The 16,925-nt window shown below is 46.1% G+C and overlaps 1 protein-coding gene across 1 annotated transcript in view; it reads left to right on the top strand.

Moving 5' to 3' along the window:
• The window catches only part of TGFBR2 (transforming growth factor, beta receptor II (70/80kDa)), a 74,692-nt gene that overhangs the window by 22,603 nt on the left and 35,164 nt on the right, over positions 1-16,925 (top strand). Inside the window, exon 3 of the mRNA XM_010835564.1 lies at positions 1,862-2,052. Coding sequence (XP_010833866.1) covers positions 1,862-2,052 — 191 coding nt within the window. The remainder of the gene's footprint in view (positions 1-1,861; positions 2,053-16,925) is intronic.

Here is a 16,925-nt window from a genome sequence, read left to right as displayed (position 1 = left end):
TTTTTTTTTTTTTTTTTTTTTTTTTATGCATGTCTATATGTAGTGAAGGAAGTGAAGTCTCTCAGTAGCTTCTGACCCTTTGTGACCCCATGGACTGTAGCCTGCCAGCCTCCTCTGTCCATGGGGTTTTGCAGGCAAGAAAACTGGAGTGGGCTGCCATTTCCTTCACCAGGGGATCTTCTCGACCCAGAGACTGAAGTTGGGCCTCCCGCACTGCAGGCAGCTTCTTTACCATCTGAGCTAACAGGGAAGCCCATACATGATTGCGTATATCCATATATGTATGCCCACTCTCGTTTAGATTCTTTCTCCGTATAGGTCATTACAGAGCGCTGAGTCGAGGCCCTGTGCTACTCAGCGGGTCCTCGCTGGTGTCAGTCACGTATAGTAGCGTGTGTACGCAGTCCCCGGTAACACACATGTGTTTTCTGCATCCGTGACTGTGCTTCTGTTTTGCCTCGGGTACTGGGGTTGAGCCCCGTCCCTGCGGTCCCAGTTCTGCAGTTAGTGGCGGTGGAAGGCGAGGGCTCAGAGAGAACCGGCCCAGGGCTCTGGAGCGGCTTTTCTTCGAGCTCCCAGTTTCTTCCTTGTCCCATCCCAGGGCCTCTGGAAGCTTTGCAGAGGAGCAATACCATGCCCTTCCCTGGGAGCCTGGGGGACTCGGCGTGCCTTCATTTTGTTACCAAAATCAAACACGGACCCCCCCAACACAGACAAGCACACACCTGTGTGCTCACCCACCTGTGTTCCCCTCGAGAGCCCTTGAGCTCTCTCCACAGCCCACAACCTATGGGGTAAGGAGGGCCTCTTGTTTCACGGCCACTGTTTTCGTCAAGACCTCCCAGTAACTTGGGGGTTAAGGAGAGGATTTTTTTCTAGTGTGTTTTTCAAAATTATTTTTTAATTTTTATGCAGGTTTTAAAGGTTACCCTCCATTTCCAATGATTAGAAAATACTCCTATATTCCCATCCTTGAGTGTACCTGACACCCAGAAGTTTGTGCCTCCCACTCCCCCCACCTCCTCACTGATTTGTTCTCTTTGTGAATCTGCTTGTGTTCTGTTGTGTTTTCTTAGATTCCACATATAAGCGATATCATACAGTACTTGTCTTTCTGTGTCTTATTTCATTTAGCATCATTTCCACCAAATCCGTCCACATTGCTGCAAATGGCAAACTTTGGTGGGGGAGCCTCCCGGCTCTCTGCTGAGCTGGGCTCCAAGCGTGCGGTGCACAGGGACACTCGGTTTATGGTGTTGGCACGGAAGGACGCCTTGTGGATCTTTCCCACGTTGCTCTGTATTTTCCCTCACGTCCCTTTCTTCGTGCAGGAAACCGCAGTTCTTCATCTAGAAGTTTCTTCTGTCTCCAGCCCCACCAGCTGCTGGCTGGGATGTGCCCTCACTCACGGAGCCCTGGGCCCAGCAAAGCAGAACCGCAGCCTCTTTGCCAGACACACTCCCTGAGAATAACTTAGCTAGATTCTGTCCAGCAAACTAGGGATGTGTTGGGAGCCTCACAGGGCAGTCAGGAGGGAAGGTTTAGAATCACCCCCAGGACCTAGCCATGTCCTTTTCCCCACACTCTCCCTCTAATGATCGAATGAGTGAATTAAGGCTTTGAGTGTACTTTCCCAACAAGTTAGGCCCCGAGACAACCCTCATGTTATGATCCTAAGTGGGCTCTGAGATAAGCAAAGGGAAAAGTGGAGTGGGTGGGAAGGCATGGGAGATGCTGGGCGAGCTGTCAGAGATGGAACTGTAAGTGACGGGAGGCAGCGCCACTTAGAGATGACGTCCTGAGGTTGACACGGCCAGACCGCCTCCTTGGGGTCACACTCACCTGCCTTCTCTGCACCCAGGAGGAAGAATGATGAGAACATCACGCTGGAGACAGTCTGCCACGACCCCAAGATTGCCTACCATGGATTTGTCCTGGACGATGCTGCTTCTTCAAAGTGTATCATGAAGGAAAGAAAGGGGTCCGGAGAGACTTTCTTCATGTGCTCCTGCAGCTCCGAAGAGTGCAATGACCACATCATCTTCTCCGAAGGTGAGTGTTCCTCTCCCAGCAGTCTGCGGGCGCAGGTACGTCCTTCCACGGCTGGTGCTGGGAGCGGGCTCACAGGCCCCCTTACTTGCTGGAAAGAGGGGCTTAAGGGGTGACAGGGTCGGCTCTGGTCTGTATCCAGTCTGGCTCCTGGGAGCCACATTATGATTCTTCACCGAGGTTCTCCAGGCGCAGGGCCTGGAAAGGCAGCAGCGGCATCACCTGAGAACTTGAAGAAGTGTGGGTTCCAGGCCCCAGCCTGGCCGTGGAACCGGAAACTCTGGGTGCACGTCCAGCAGTCTGCGTTTAAACAAGCCTTCCGGCTGATTCTGACGCCGCTCAAGTTTGAGAACGACTGGTCCAGCGGTGAGCGGAAGCTGTGTGATTCGGGAAGAGCCGTGCTTTGAGTCAGCTCAAGTGGTCGTGTGCACACACTCACTCCGTGGATTTGTCTAAAGGGCACTTACCCTTTGTCACTTTTGAGGAGGACTGCGGTGCAGAGGCAGTGAGGATACCCCACACTCGGAGCCCAGCTCAGCCAGTGCCCGCCAGGGAAGTGCAGCAGCTGGCTCAGTGTGGAAGGAGGGCACCCACGTTTCCTTCAGTGTAGAAACATGTTCAGTGATTTTAAGGACAAAGCTAGTATATGTCACTTATCAAATATACAGACAATCCAACAGTATATAACAACTGTAAAATGGAAGACCTTCGCCTGTTCCCTTCCGCCCAGCCCAGCAGATGAGCTGTATCGATGGCCTGTTGGATGCACCCCCGTCTCTGCCTTTCATCCATATTAGCCTTCCTTCCGTCCCCTCTTTCCCTATTCTCTCCCTCTGTCGTTCCTACTTACCTTCCCTCCCTCCATCTGCCCATCCGTCTGTCTGTCCACTGTCCCATCTGTCCATCCGTCTGTCCATCCATGTGTCCATCTGTCTATTCATCCATCCGTCTATTCATCCGTCCATCTGTCTGGCCATCCATCTATTATTCTGTCCATACATTCACCCACCCATCCATCTGTCTATCCATCTATCTGTCCATCCATTCATTGTACCCACTCATCCATCTTTCAGTGCAAATAGTTAATCATACTATAAATATTACCTGGCGATAATTTTTTTTCACTCAGCCACTTTTATTCCTTTTCTAAACAAGATAATATATATAGATGTATTGTAACCTGTTAATTGCTGTCTAGAATTGTATAGGCATATCTTCTACAAGTGACTTAACCATTCATTCCCTTGTTGATAGATTGTTTTAGATATCTCCAGTTTTCCACTTAGTGGTACACTGACTATCTTAGTAAAAACATCTTACACATTTGTGCTAATGTTTCTGCAAGAGAGACTTCTAGAAATGAAATTTCTGGATCAGAGATATGCACAGTTTAAATTTGGATAATTCTGTTAAATTGTTCTCATGCCCCTCCCTCAAAGATACATAAGCATATGAATTTCCATCTACTTTCTCCAACACTGGAGATTATGTCTTTTAATTTTTCCAGGCAGTAGTGAAATTAATATTCTTTTGGTTTTAGGATTGTAAATCAGAATAAGGAAAAGTTATTTTAGCCCTCCATAGGTCCAATTCAACAAACAATCCTTTGGGAACCCAGGTGCTGGGCTGGCACACTACCCCTTCTGCCGTGTGTGTGCCAGCTACGGGGCACGATGAGCCTCTGCTTTGTGGTGCCTGTGGGCGGGGCAGGCCCCTCTTTCTCTGTGTCCTTTAGCCAGTTTCCCTCCCTTCCTGTTCAGCTTCCTGTCCAAGTGAAGTTCTCAGTGTACAAGGCTCGCATGTGCACTTCATTAGCACAACACTTTTCAAAATCACTCCCCTCTCCTACTTGTTCCTCCTCCAACCATGCCATTTCGTTTTTTCCTTATGTAATTTAAGTTAGGAGACATGCTGCAACTAGATTTAATCACAGTAAAACATGGCAACCCTGGTGACCGGGTTCACCCTGTTAACCTTCCCCAAGTACTTCACCTTTAAAAAGAAGGCCCAGGCTAAGCCAAAAGAATCAATCCCTAATAGTGCAATATCCATTCATATTTACTATCATCTGTGAAACTTTTCTCTCCTTTTGCATTCTGGCTTATCCACAATGGAAGAATTTATTTCTTTCAAAGGTGACAAAAGTTGACAAATGGCTTGAAAATTGGATGTATTTTATATGTGTGTGTGTACTCCTGTAAGCTCTTAAGGTGTTCATGACTTCAGTTTTCAGTGTATTTCAACTCATGTGATAATCATGGGCACACGTTCATGTTTTCCCTCTTATTCATTATCAGACTGTTTGTTTCCTTGTGAGGTGAGATAATCAGCATAAAGGCAGTTTCTCATTGTACAATTCAAGAAATCCAGCACAGCTGATGACTCAGATATCTGAGTGATTTCAGAGTCTTCTAAAATGCTCAAGGGAGTATGCTTAAAAATAAGTCTTTCCTCTATGGTGAGATATTTTCCTCACCTACAACATCAGGTATTAGAACACTTTGGGATCGATTTCTCTTATTGCCACTATCTCTTCTTTATACTAAACAATGACAACTTAAAAAATTGAAGTATAATTGACCTACAATGTGTTATTAGTAATTACTGCTATATAGCAAAGTGACTCAGTTAATCACCCCCCCTCCCCCCCCACACATTCTTTTGTATATATTCTTTTGTGATTGATCGTAGGGGATTGAATACAGTTCTCTGTGCTCTACGGTAGGACATTGTTGTTTATCCGTTCTGTATATAAAAGCATACGTCTGTTAATCCCGACCTCCCAGTCGATACTCTCCCAACCCCTTCTCCCTTGACAACCACCAATCTGTTGCCTGTGTTCATGTTTCTGTTCCATAGATAGCTTCATTTGTGTCATATTTTAGATTCCACATATATGTGATCTCATACAGTATTGTCCTTCTCTTTCTGACTTAGCACGACCATCTCTAGGTCCATCCAGTTCAATTTAGTTCAGTCACTCAGTCATGTCCGACTCTTTGCAACCCCATGAATCGCAGCAGGCCAGGCCTCCCTGTCTATCACCAAATCCCAGAGTTCACTCAAACTCACGTCCATCGAGTTGGTGATGCCATCCAGCCATCTCATACTCTGTCGTCCCCTTCTCCTCCTGCCCCCAATCCCTCCCAGCATCAGAATCTTTTCCAATGAGTCAACTCTTTGCATGAGGTGGCCAAAGTATTGGAGTTTCAGCTTCGGCATCAGTCCTTCCAATGAACACCCAGGACTGATCTCTTTTAGGATGGACTGGTTGGATCTCCTTGCTGTCCAAGGGACTCTCAAGAGTCTTCTCCAACACCACAGTTCAAAAGCATCAATTCTTCAGTGCTCAGCTTTCTTCACAGTCCAACTCTCACATCCATACATGACCACTGGAAAAACCATAGCCTTGACTAGACGGACCTTTGTTGGCAAAGTAATAATGTCTCTGCTTTTCAATATGCTATCTAGGTAGGTCATAACTTTCCTTCCAAGGAGTAAGTGTCTTTTAATTTCATGGCTGCAGTCACCATCTGCAGTGATTTTGGAGCCCAGAAAAATAAAGTCTGACACTGTTTCCACTGTTTCCCCATCTATTTCCCATGAAGTGATGGGACCAGATGCCATGATCTTAGTTTTCTGAATGTTGGACTTTAAGCCAACTTTTTCACTCTCCTCTTTCACTTTCATCAAGAGACTTTTTAACTCCTCCTCACTTTCTGCCATAAGGGTGGTGTCATCTGCATATTTGAGGTTATTGATATTTCTCCGGGCAATCTTGATTCCAGCTTGTGCTTCTTCCAGCCCAGCATTTCTCATGATGTACTCTGCATATAAGTTAAATAAACAGGGTGACAATATACAGCCTTGACGTACTCCCTTTTCCTATTTGGAACCAGTCTGTTGTTCCATGTCCAGTTCTAACTCTTCCTTCCTGACCTGCATATAGGTTTCTCAAGAGGCAAGTCAAGTGATCTGGTATTCCCATCTCTTGAAGAATTTTCCACAGTTTGTTGTGATCCACACAGTCAAAGGCTTAGGCATAGTCAATAAAACAGAAATAGATATTTTTCTGGAGCTCTCTTCCTTTTTCCATGATCCAGCGGATGTTGTCAATCTGATCTCTGGTTCCTCTGCCATTTCTAAAACCAGCTTGAAGATCTGGAAGTTCATGGTTCACATATTGCTGAAGCCTGGCTTGGAGAATTTTGAGTATTACTTTACTAGCGTGTGAGATGAGTGCAATTGTGTGGTAGTTTGAGCATTCTTTGGCATTGCCTTTCTTTGGGATTGGAATGAAAACTGACCTTTTCCAGTCCTGTGGCCACTGCTGAGTTTTCCAAATTTGCTGGTGTATTGAGTGCAGCACCTTCACAGCATCATCTTCCAGGATTTGAAATAGCTCAACTGGAATTCCATTACCTCTACTAGCTTTGTTCATAGTGATGCTTTCTAAGGCTCACTTGACTTCACATTCCAGGATATCTGGCTCCAGGTGAGTGATCAAACCATTGTGATTATCTTGGTCGTGAAGATCTTTTTTGTACAGTTCTTCTGTGTATTCTTGCCACCTCTTCTTAATATCTTCTAATATCTTCTGCTTCTGTTAGGTCTGTACCATTTCTGTCCTTTCTCGAGCCCATCTTTGCATGAAATGTTCCCTTGGTATCTCTAATTTTCTTGAAGAGATCTCTAGTCTTGCCCATTCTGTTGGTTTCCTCTGTTTCTTTGCATTGATCACTGAGGAAGGCTTTCTTATCTCTCCTTGCTATTCTTTGGAACTCTGCATCCAGGGTGCTGCAAATGGTATTATTCATTATTTTTTATGAATGAGTAAAACTCATTTATATATGTGTACCACCTCTTTATCCATTCATGTGTTGATGGACGTTTTGGTAACATTGCCAAACTAATCAGTCAACCCAAGAAGGATACAGTTGATCTTAAACCTGGTCATTTAGAAATGAGCTAAGTAAGCTTTACTGAGTCCTTTCGTGTGACAGAATTCCCCAATGAAATGGAAGTGTTTTTCCATAGTGATAGTGAAGACATTTGTGTGTGTGTTTGTGTGTACTCCACAGACTTTGTGCCAGCATGGAGCTCCACGTAGAGAAGGTGAGGTGCCTTTTCAGGAATATTTCTTTGGTTTTTATGATAATGTTCACGTTACTTTTTCTGTGGAATTGTAACCATACTATTGCCTAAAGCAGGAAGATACGTAGGAATGCCTTCAGGATGCATTTCACAAGATGCTGTTCTGAACTGGATCTCCAAGGGAGCTGTTGGGTAGCCTGAGGAACCCTGGACAAGGAGTTCAGTTCAGTTGCTCAGTCGTGTCCGACTCTTTGCGACCCCATGGACTGCAGCACGCCAGGCCTCCCTGTCCATCACCAACTCCCGGAGTTCACTCAGACTCACGTCCATCGAGTCAGTGATGCCATCCAGCCATCTCATCCTCTGTCGTCCCCTTCTCCTCCTGCCTCCAATGCCTCCCAGCATCAGAGTCTTTTCCAATGAGTCAACTCTTCACATGAGGTGGACAAAGTACTAGAGTTTCAGCTTCAGCATCATTCCCTCCAAAGAAATCCAGGGCCGATCTCCTTTAGAATGGACAAGGAGTAGAGAGGCATTAAAGGGGTTCGCCTGCATCATTTTGCTCCTCAAGTGTCTATTATGTTCATCTGCGGGGGTAAGAAGGTAACTCGTGGCAGGTTGAAGGAGGCGTGCCTCTGCCCTACTTCCAGCCCCTGTGGCTGGATCCCTGGCCATCTCATTCTCCTCCTGACTTAGAGCTGAACTTCTGGAAATGGAAAGGCCCCTTGGCCAGGCGGGAAAGGGCATTAGCAGTAACCTCAAGCCTGGACTCTGAAAAGTTTGGTTTCAAGGCCTGAGGCCCACCCCCTTCTTAACTGGCGTGCAGCATGCCCAAAAGCCAGGCTGTGAAAATTCCTGGAGCAGCAGTAGCAGTGGCCTCTCTCCGGGTAGGAGCCTGGTGTGGCCCGTCTGCCTGTGCTAACTGCGTTCAGACACACTGCTTTGTGTCCTACAGGCATAACTTTTTTGACATCATACTGTACCAATTTTTCAAATTTACTCAGGTATATTTACCAAATAAAGTTGTACGTATTTAAAGTGTACATCATGGTGACTTGATACACATATACTTTGTGAAAGGATTTCCACTCCCCACCCCTCCACCTAGGCAATTCACATATCCATCACCTCACATATTTGTCTTGTGTGTGAGATCATTTAAGTTCTACTCTCTCAGCAAATTTCAGTTGTACAATAATGTTATCACCTGTAGTCACCATGTTTTACACCAGATCCTCAGTACTCACTCATCTTAGAGCTGACAGTTTGTACCCTTTTAACAACCTCTCCCTATTCCCCCATCCTCCAGCCCATGGCAACCACCATTTTTTTTTTTTTTTGCTAACTTTTTCACATTTATTTTGCTTATGTTAAATGTGTGTATTCTTGGATTCAATTGGACCTAAATTTATTTCTAATGTGGTTAAAAAGCACTAACTATAACACTGCAATCTGCAACCATTTTTCTCTCTGTTTTTATGAGTTAGCTTTTTTTTTTTAAGATTCCACATGTAAATTATACCATGAGGTATTTGTCTTTCTGTCTGGCTTATTTCATTTAGCATAATGTCCTCAAAGTCTATCTGTAATGTTACAAACGGCAGGATTCCCGTCTTTTTCGTGGCTGAATACTACTCCATTGTATATACACACCACATCTTTATCCATGCATCCCTTAACAGACACGTGGGTTGCTTCCATGTCTTGCTGATTATTAATGATGCTGCAGTGAATATGGGAGTACAGGTATCTCATTGAGATCCTGTTTCTATTCCTTTGGATAAATACCCAGGAGTGGAATTGCTGGATCAAATGGAAATTCTGTTTTTCTTGTTTTGAGGAACCCCCGTACTGTTCTCCACAGTGACTGCACCAGTTTACATTCCCATCAACAGTGCAGGGGGTTCCCTTCTCCTCACGTTCTTGCCAGCATTTGTCATCTCAGTCCTTTTTAGGGTCATAACTTTTTTTATGCTGAAATGAAGCCCATGCAGTTAGCTCGTCTAAACTTTTCATTTTACCCACAAAGAAATGGGTTTTTAGAGAGTGATGTAAATTTCCCAAGATTTCACAGGTGGGTGTCCACCTTTTGTCTATGGGAGAGTTGGATAATTTGGTCTATTTTTGAGGGAATACCATCAACCTCCCATGTTCGGGGGTGGGAGGGTTGCTTGTTAACAACTGCCTCACCCCGTGCAAGGCTGTGGATACACACCTGGTCACTGAACTGCATCCAGACTTCCCATTCAGCCAGTCCGAGGCAGGCAGCTCAACCAGAGGCTGTATCGTTCATGGGCTTGTGAGAGGACTGATCTTCACAAATGATGACTAGTGGGATGCTCATCTTTTGAGACGATCGTGGTCTCCTCAGTGAGATTTTCTGGGTTCAGATCCCAGCTAAGCCATTTATAAGTGGTTTGTCCTTGGATGAAACAGTTGCAGTTTTCCCCTCTGAAAAATGGGGATAGAAAACAGTGCTCACTTTGAATAGGATTTCTGTGAGGATAAACGTGTTTATTCATGTGTGGAACGTAGAATAAGGCCTGGCAGAGAGCAAGTATGCGATACGTTTTGGCTGTAAAGAGTCACTGCTGTTTCCTTTGATCCATTTGGATCTTATCTTTGGATTTAGCCAGAGGAGTGAGACGCTTTGTACCAACGTCGTGTTGCGTTCTCCTTCCAGAAAATTCCTTCAATACGTGTATAGGTATTGTCCATCATCAGCAGCAGCCCTGGGAATCAGAGGAAATCTGTCAAGAACGCTGTTGAGGAAACTATTCTCTGCATTGTCACCTTGCTGAGGAAGCCGGCAGAAATTTTTCTCAGCTCTCTGCCTTGGAAAGATTATTCCCTTCTTGAGGGTATATTTGCTTCTGATCTTCAGGACAGCTTGAAGCATAGAGAGCTTCAGATAGAGCAGGGATCAGCAAACTTCTTTGCTAAAGGACCAGTTCCTGATTATTTGGGGCTTCACAGGCCAGAGAGTCTCTGTTGCAGCCACAGGCAGTATGTAAACAAGTTGGACACGGCTGTGTTCCAATAAAACTTTATTTACAAAACACGGCTTCAGGCCAGCCCCTGATGTGGATATCATGTTTTACTGTATTTCTCCCTACAGTGCTGACTACCAGAAAAGCTTGAGGCATGCTCTGGCAAGTATGTTGGCATGGACTTTGTGGACTGACATCACCTGTTTGCCAGTTTTCCTACATCTACTGTCCATTTGTCTTGGTTCCAGCTCCCATTCTTAATTTCTTTTGGCCTTTCCCCTGACTGCATCTATCTCTAGGTTGCATGAGATTTTATATTTTTATAGGATGGAACTGTCAGTAAATACGTCAGTTATATCTAATTAACTTAGGAACCGGGGCTCTAGAAACCACTCTGACTCAGAGTTCACCAGATGTGGTTAAACAGCGATGCAGCCTCCACGCAGCGACGTGAGTGCCGCTGGCCGCCCGCGAGCTGCCTGCAGGCCCCGAGGTACCCCAGAGGCCGAGCGCAAGGGGCAGGGGCTCCTGGTAGCCACAGTCTCCTTCTCTCCTCTCATTGTTGTCGAGTTTCTTTTAAATGAAAACAGACTCTTTGGTTTGCAAGCCTAAAGCTGGCAGGAAGACAGATGACTTTTTTTTTTTACAGTATCAGACACGCGGTTTCCTGTCTCTGTTTAACTTGCTAGCAGATCATCTCAGCCAGCTGGGTCCCCGTGGACCTGTGTGACCTTAATCCTGTCGCTTCCCGCCACCCAGCAGACCCACTCTGGGTGTGGACCACGCGCCTTGCGTGCTCTGTGGACGTGTCTTGGTTTGTGAGGCAGGGAGCGCTGGGACGTGCTGCCTCCTTCCTCTCCAGTCCCACTTTGCGTTCCTTCTGCTCCAGCATGCAGGGGCTGGTTCTGTGGGGAAGTGCTGAGTTTCTGCCGGTAAAGCAGCAGCAGCAGAATGCTGGTGCTGGGCGGCCCTGGGTGTGCTGCTGCCCGTGAGCGCACCCTCGCCACTCAAAATAGCCGGCTCGCCAGCTGGGCCTTTTTGTTTCAAGGAAAACAAAGCAGATTTACTTTCTGGTCTCAAAGCAAAAGGAAAAATATAAGTGTGGAAACGCGGTGGAGAAAAGTTGTTAGATGAGAAAGACAATTATGGATTGAAGTTCCACGTCTCGTTCCTGGGAAAAGAAATCAGTTATTTGAGGTGATGACTCAGTGCTGAAGGAGCCTTGGGTCATGAATGACTTAGAAGCACCCCCCGAATCCCCGAGTACAGCCCTTGTCTGGTGAAGGAGATGATAAAGATCGTACGTGCCGGAGGGTACGGTGACTCAGTCCAGTGAGGCTTAGCGTGTATTTGAAGTGTCTCCAGGCAAAGCAACTGGCTTCTGTAGGTTTTTTTTCCCTTTTCCCTAAGCAGCGAGGTAAACAAAGATGCTTTGAGGCTATGTGTGGTTGCCGGCTGTGAATATTTCTACCCTGGAGCCTCATTCTGACGTGAATCACAGCCGAGTGGAATCCATTAAGGACACAGTCTGTCTCGAATCCCAGCCCCTGGATGTGAGTGACCAGTGAGATGCTTGGGCCAGTGGGGCTGGCCTTGTTACAAGTCTCTCCTCTCACAGCCGCCGCCTCGTGTTCTGTAAACAACACACAGATGGGTGACGGTGAAAAGGGTCCAGGAGACTGTTTGCTCCTTTCCAAGTACCCCAATGTCCCACCAGTGGAAAAACACTGGAGTTAGCTAGCCACTGGGAAACTGACCCTCATTTCCGCCCGTTCTGAACCCCAGAGGCTGTATTTACCTCTAGTTGGACATCTGGCTGACTGGTTTTTTGGAAAACCTTTTCTGATCCTCAAATAACTCTTGCTCGTTGCTAATTATGTAAAATTTCAATGTTCACAGCAATAATTATGCCTTACAAAAGCTAATATTAACTTTTAAAGAAACAATACATATTTGCTTCTCTACTTTAAAAAATATATATACACCTCTGTCGCTGGCTCCAGTGTCAGGAACAATGGATCCTACAAGCAGTGATTAAAATTCTTTTCACAACTTCTTTTTTTCTGGGGTTGTATCCTAGCCTCCTGTCAGGCTGAGGTCGGTCTCGGCCTTAGCTACACATTGGAAACACCTGAGAAGCTTTAAAAAAATGACTCATTAACTGGGTCTTAGCCCTGCAGTTTCGGACTTAATTGGTCTGGGGCCTGGTGTCAGGATTAAAACAAAAAACAAAAAACCCAGCTCACCAAGATATTCTAATATGCAGCCAGTGTTGGAAACCACTGAATTCAAGACAGTTTGTTCTGCCAAAGGGATTTATGTTTTTCATCCTGTTCCCCATATAACCTGAAAGAGGATGGGGACAATTAGAGTGGCAGCCACCACAGGAAGTGGCCAGATTCAGCCCTTGAGGCTGGAGGAGCAGAAGAACAGCAGGCCGCACACCTGGGTCAGCCCTCCCCTGGGAACAGCAGGACGCCTTTACGGAGGCTATCACCAAGCTCGCCACACTCCACAAGCAAGCACTTCAGAACGAGGCCTGGGTGGGCACCTCAGAACTGGTGAGATGACACATTCCGGGCAGGTCCATCTGCAGCCCTGAGGAGGGACGGCAGGGGTGGGGGCCGAAAACCAGCCAGAGCGTGCTTCAGGCGGAGCCAGGGGGAAGGCAGGGGGTGGCGGTGTTTTGGTAACGAGACAGGCGTTGATAATGTGCACAATTGATGTGCTTTTCTAAAGCCTTCTGGCCTCCCTGTTGGAGAAGATAGTGGGGTCACTCCAGCCCCGTCTCTCTACCTTCAGGTTTCCCGAAAACGCGAAGGGCCCTGAGACAGGGTAGATGATACGGCCCAGACCGTTCTTTTCCAGCCAAGGAACAGAATGAGAGAATTGGGGCAGCAGCGGGGAAGAGGGCCTACACCCAGCCCAGGCTGAGTGAGCGCCCGGAGGACTCTCGCCTGGACAAGGCGGTGAGGAGATCCTGCTCCAGAACGCGTGGTCAGCCCGTGGAGGAAAGACGGTCATGAGAGGTGTCCGTGTCGCGGGCAGAGCCTGGCTCCTTGTAGGCTCTGTCTCCTGCGGGAGGGACGAGCAGCACAGGGGCAGGAATGCTCCTGGCGGGGACGACCCGGGCTCTGCCTGCCTGAAATGACCACTTGGGAAACTAAGCCAAACACACGTATGAGACGAGGCCTGTCAGTTCACACAGGTGATGGCAGGTAAGCAGCGTATCAGAGAGCGGGCTTCGCATCTGCTCAGCGGGTTCAGAGGTGAGTTCAGGTCATTCTGAAATTGGGGAGCTGGTGAAGAGAGTGAAAAGGAGGCAAGAGCATACAGGCCAGGAGTTGTCTCCACGCCTTGCTGAGAGCGGCGGGCGTCCTGCGCTACTGCATTCCACGTGGTAGAGCTGGGTCTGGTGAAACGTCAGAGAATCTTGAGGAACAAGAATGATTTCAGAGGACAGATCACTTTATACTCAGAAAAAGGACCCAGTGTATATGGGGTGCCTGCTTCTTGCTGGGCGGGCAGATTTTAGGGTCTGATAAATATGAGTGTGATAAGTAGGTCTTTTCAGGAGTGACTGAAGAAAATAGAGATTTTGAGCCTGAAAAAGATGATTTAGGGAAATGGGCTAAATGCCCAGCAACAGTTTGAGAACTCCTATCCCACAGAAGAGGGAGTCATTGTGTCGTCTTTTGCTTCAGAGAATAGCAGGAAAGCTGGTCAGTGGGCTTATGGGAAGCCCATGCCTGATTATAAAGAATGTGTTTTAGAATAACCCAGTGTTAAGACTTTCTCCTAAGATGTCTGTCAGGGTGTAGAGTATGGGGTGATTTACAGAGGAATGGAGTCCTGCTGTGGTTACCTTTATGGCAGGTTTCCTCTGCACCTCTCAGGAGTGTTCTGAAGAGGTGTCATCCTGAAGTAGACTGCCTGAAAGGCCCTTTTCGGGGGAGAGAGGAAGGGAAGAAGTAAATAATGGAGACTGTGGAGTGGGATGTGAGGAGGGAGGCAAAAGCTTACTTTTGAAATATGTACAGTTAGAAGAAAACAATCACATGGGCTGGAGAGAATTCCATCATTTGGGGAAAAAGTATTCTCGAAGTCTGTCTAGCGTCAAACAGTGCTGTCCACGTGCTGGAAGTTTAATTAAGCCCTGCTTGAGCTCCTGGCCTTCTGTTGTTTAATTTAGGTGGTTTTTTACTATTTGGCTGAATTTGTTTACTTTTTCTTGAGATGATGGATAGGGAATTATCTGTCTCTCTCTCTGCACTCCCCCTGCAGTTTTTCTACTAGAACGTTCTCATGGGCCATTTTCTCACTGGCTGGCAGAGTATGGTTGTCCTAGGGCTTTGCCAACAAGTCCTGTCTGTGGCAGACTCCCAAGGGATGTTCACTGTAGCTGCTACTGCTGCTAAGTCACTTCAGTCGTGTCCGACTCTGTGCGACCCGGTAGATGGCAGCCCACCAGGCTCCCCCATCCCTGGGATTCTCCAGGCAAGAACACTAGAGTGGGTTGCCATTTTCTTCTCCAGTGCATGAAAGGGAAAAGTGAAAGTGAAGTCGCTCAGTCGTGTCCGACTCTTAGTGACCCCCTGGACTGCAGCCTGCCAGGATCCTCCATCCATGGGATTTTCCAGGCAAGAGTACTGGAGTGGGGTGCCATTGCCTTCTCCGGTTCGCTGAAGCAGTGCTTCTCAAGTGAGTGAGTCTCATAGAGGACTCTGTCATGCGCAGGTCTGCTGCCGCAGTGGAGCACAGGGCTGAGGTGCTGAGTTTCCCTAAGTCCCCAGGTAGTGCCTGCTGACTGCACTGGTCTGAGGGCATACCCTGAATAGCAGCGTTCCAGGAGATTCTTTTTGTACCATGCCATCAGTATTTTTAAAGATGAGAAAATATACAAAATTTTGGAACTCCCAAGTTAGAAAGTATGTATATATAGTAACTCCCGGATTAGAAAGTATATATGTAGTATGATGGATGAGGGTGTAAAGGAGAGATGGGGCAAGAACAGAGGAAAGCTAACAGAATGTGGATGTCGCAGAATAAGGAGGCAGTTTGCTTTGCTTTTTACAAGGGCCTGTATATTTTCCTCTAGGGATCCGTGTCCTCTAGGGCCCAGGGCTGTGACTCAGTAATGCTTCCCTTGTATGTTGAGTGAGCACACTTGGAACTTAGCCAGTAAATGTTTACGGGATGTGGGCACCTTTTGTTCACTTTCAACATCTTCTTTATTATAACTGGGTCCAGCATCACTAGATATGTGGTAAAACTGAGTTTTGCCTCTGGGAAAACAGAATTCAAACCAGACAGACGAAAAGCACCTGCCTCTCTTCGCTTAGTATATCCAGACTGACTCCCTCCATAGCCTTCTACTTGCTTTTTTTTTTTTTTAATTGAGGTATGGTTGATTTACAGTACTGTGGGTGTTTGAGGTGTGCAGCACAGTGGCTCAGTTATATATACATATATACACACACATACGTTCTTTTCCATTGTAGATTATTACAAGGTATTGAATATAGTTCCCTGTGCTATATGGTCCTTAATTGTTTACCTGTTTTATATATAGTATCAATTGTTTGTACCTACTAATCCTATATTCCTAATTTATCCCTCTCCCACACTTTCCCCTTTGGTAACTGTAAGTTTATTTTTGAAATCTTGGAGCCTGTTCCTATTTTGTTAATTTGTTCATTTGTATCAGTTTTTAGATTCTACCTGAAGTGATATCATATGAAATTTGTCTTTCTCTGTCTAACTTATTTCACTTAGTATGATCATCTCCAGGTCTACCCATATTGCTGCAAATGGCATTATTTCATTCTTTTTAATGGCTGAGTAATATTCTATTACACACACACACACACACACACATACGGCATGTCTTCTTTTACTGTTCATCTGTTGATGGACATTGTGGTGGCTTCCTTGTCTTGGCTATTGTAAACAGTGCTGCAGTGAACATGGGACAACATATTTCTCCAGATACATGCCTAGGAGTGGGATTGCCGGATTGTATGGTAGCTTTGTTTTTAAGAAACCTCCATACTGTCCTCCATAGTAGCTGTTACCAATTTACATTCCCACCAACAACAGTGTAGGATGGTTCCCTTTTCTCCACGTCCTCTCCAGCATTTATTGTTTGTAGATTTTTTTGATAGTGGCCATTCTGATCAATGGGAGGTGGTACGTCATTGTAGTTTTGATTCGCTTTTCTTTAATAATTAAAATACTGATCATCTTTTCATGTGCATTTTGGCTATACATATGTCTTCTTTGGAGATATGTCTATTTAGCTCATTTTTTTTTTTTAGAATTAAAAAAAAATCATTTATTTTTGGGAGTCGCAATCCCTGTGCTGGGTCTTCTCTAGTTGGGGTGCATAGGCTTCTCTCATTGCAGAGAACTGGCTCCAGGACACGTGGGCTTCCACAGTTGCGGCTCTGGGGCTCCAGAGCACAGGCTCTGTAGTTGTGGCATGCAGGCTTAGTTCCGCGGGCTGTGGGATCGTCCTGTGTCAGGTTGAACCTGTATCCCCTGCATCGGCAGATGGATTTTTTTACCACTGAGCTACCAGAAACACCCCCGCCTGCTTTTTTGATTTTTTTTTTTAATATTGAGCTGCATGAGCTCTTTGCATATTTTAGAGATTAATCCCTTGTGGGTCTCTTCATTTGCAGACCTTTTCTCCCGTTCTTGGGTTGTCTTTTTGTTTCTTTTGCTGTGCAAAAGCTTCAGAATCCCAAGTTCTTAAAAACCAACATCTACCATGCTGCTTCCTCTAAATAT

Source organism: Bison bison, unplaced genomic scaffold (genome assembly GCF_000754665.1).
Source record: "Bison bison bison isolate TAMUID 2011002044 unplaced genomic scaffold, Bison_UMD1.0 scf7180017864043, whole genome shotgun sequence".
Classification (NCBI taxonomy): domain Eukaryota; kingdom Metazoa; phylum Chordata; class Mammalia; order Artiodactyla; family Bovidae; genus Bison; species Bison bison.
This window is presented reverse-complemented; position numbering and strand designations above follow the sequence as displayed.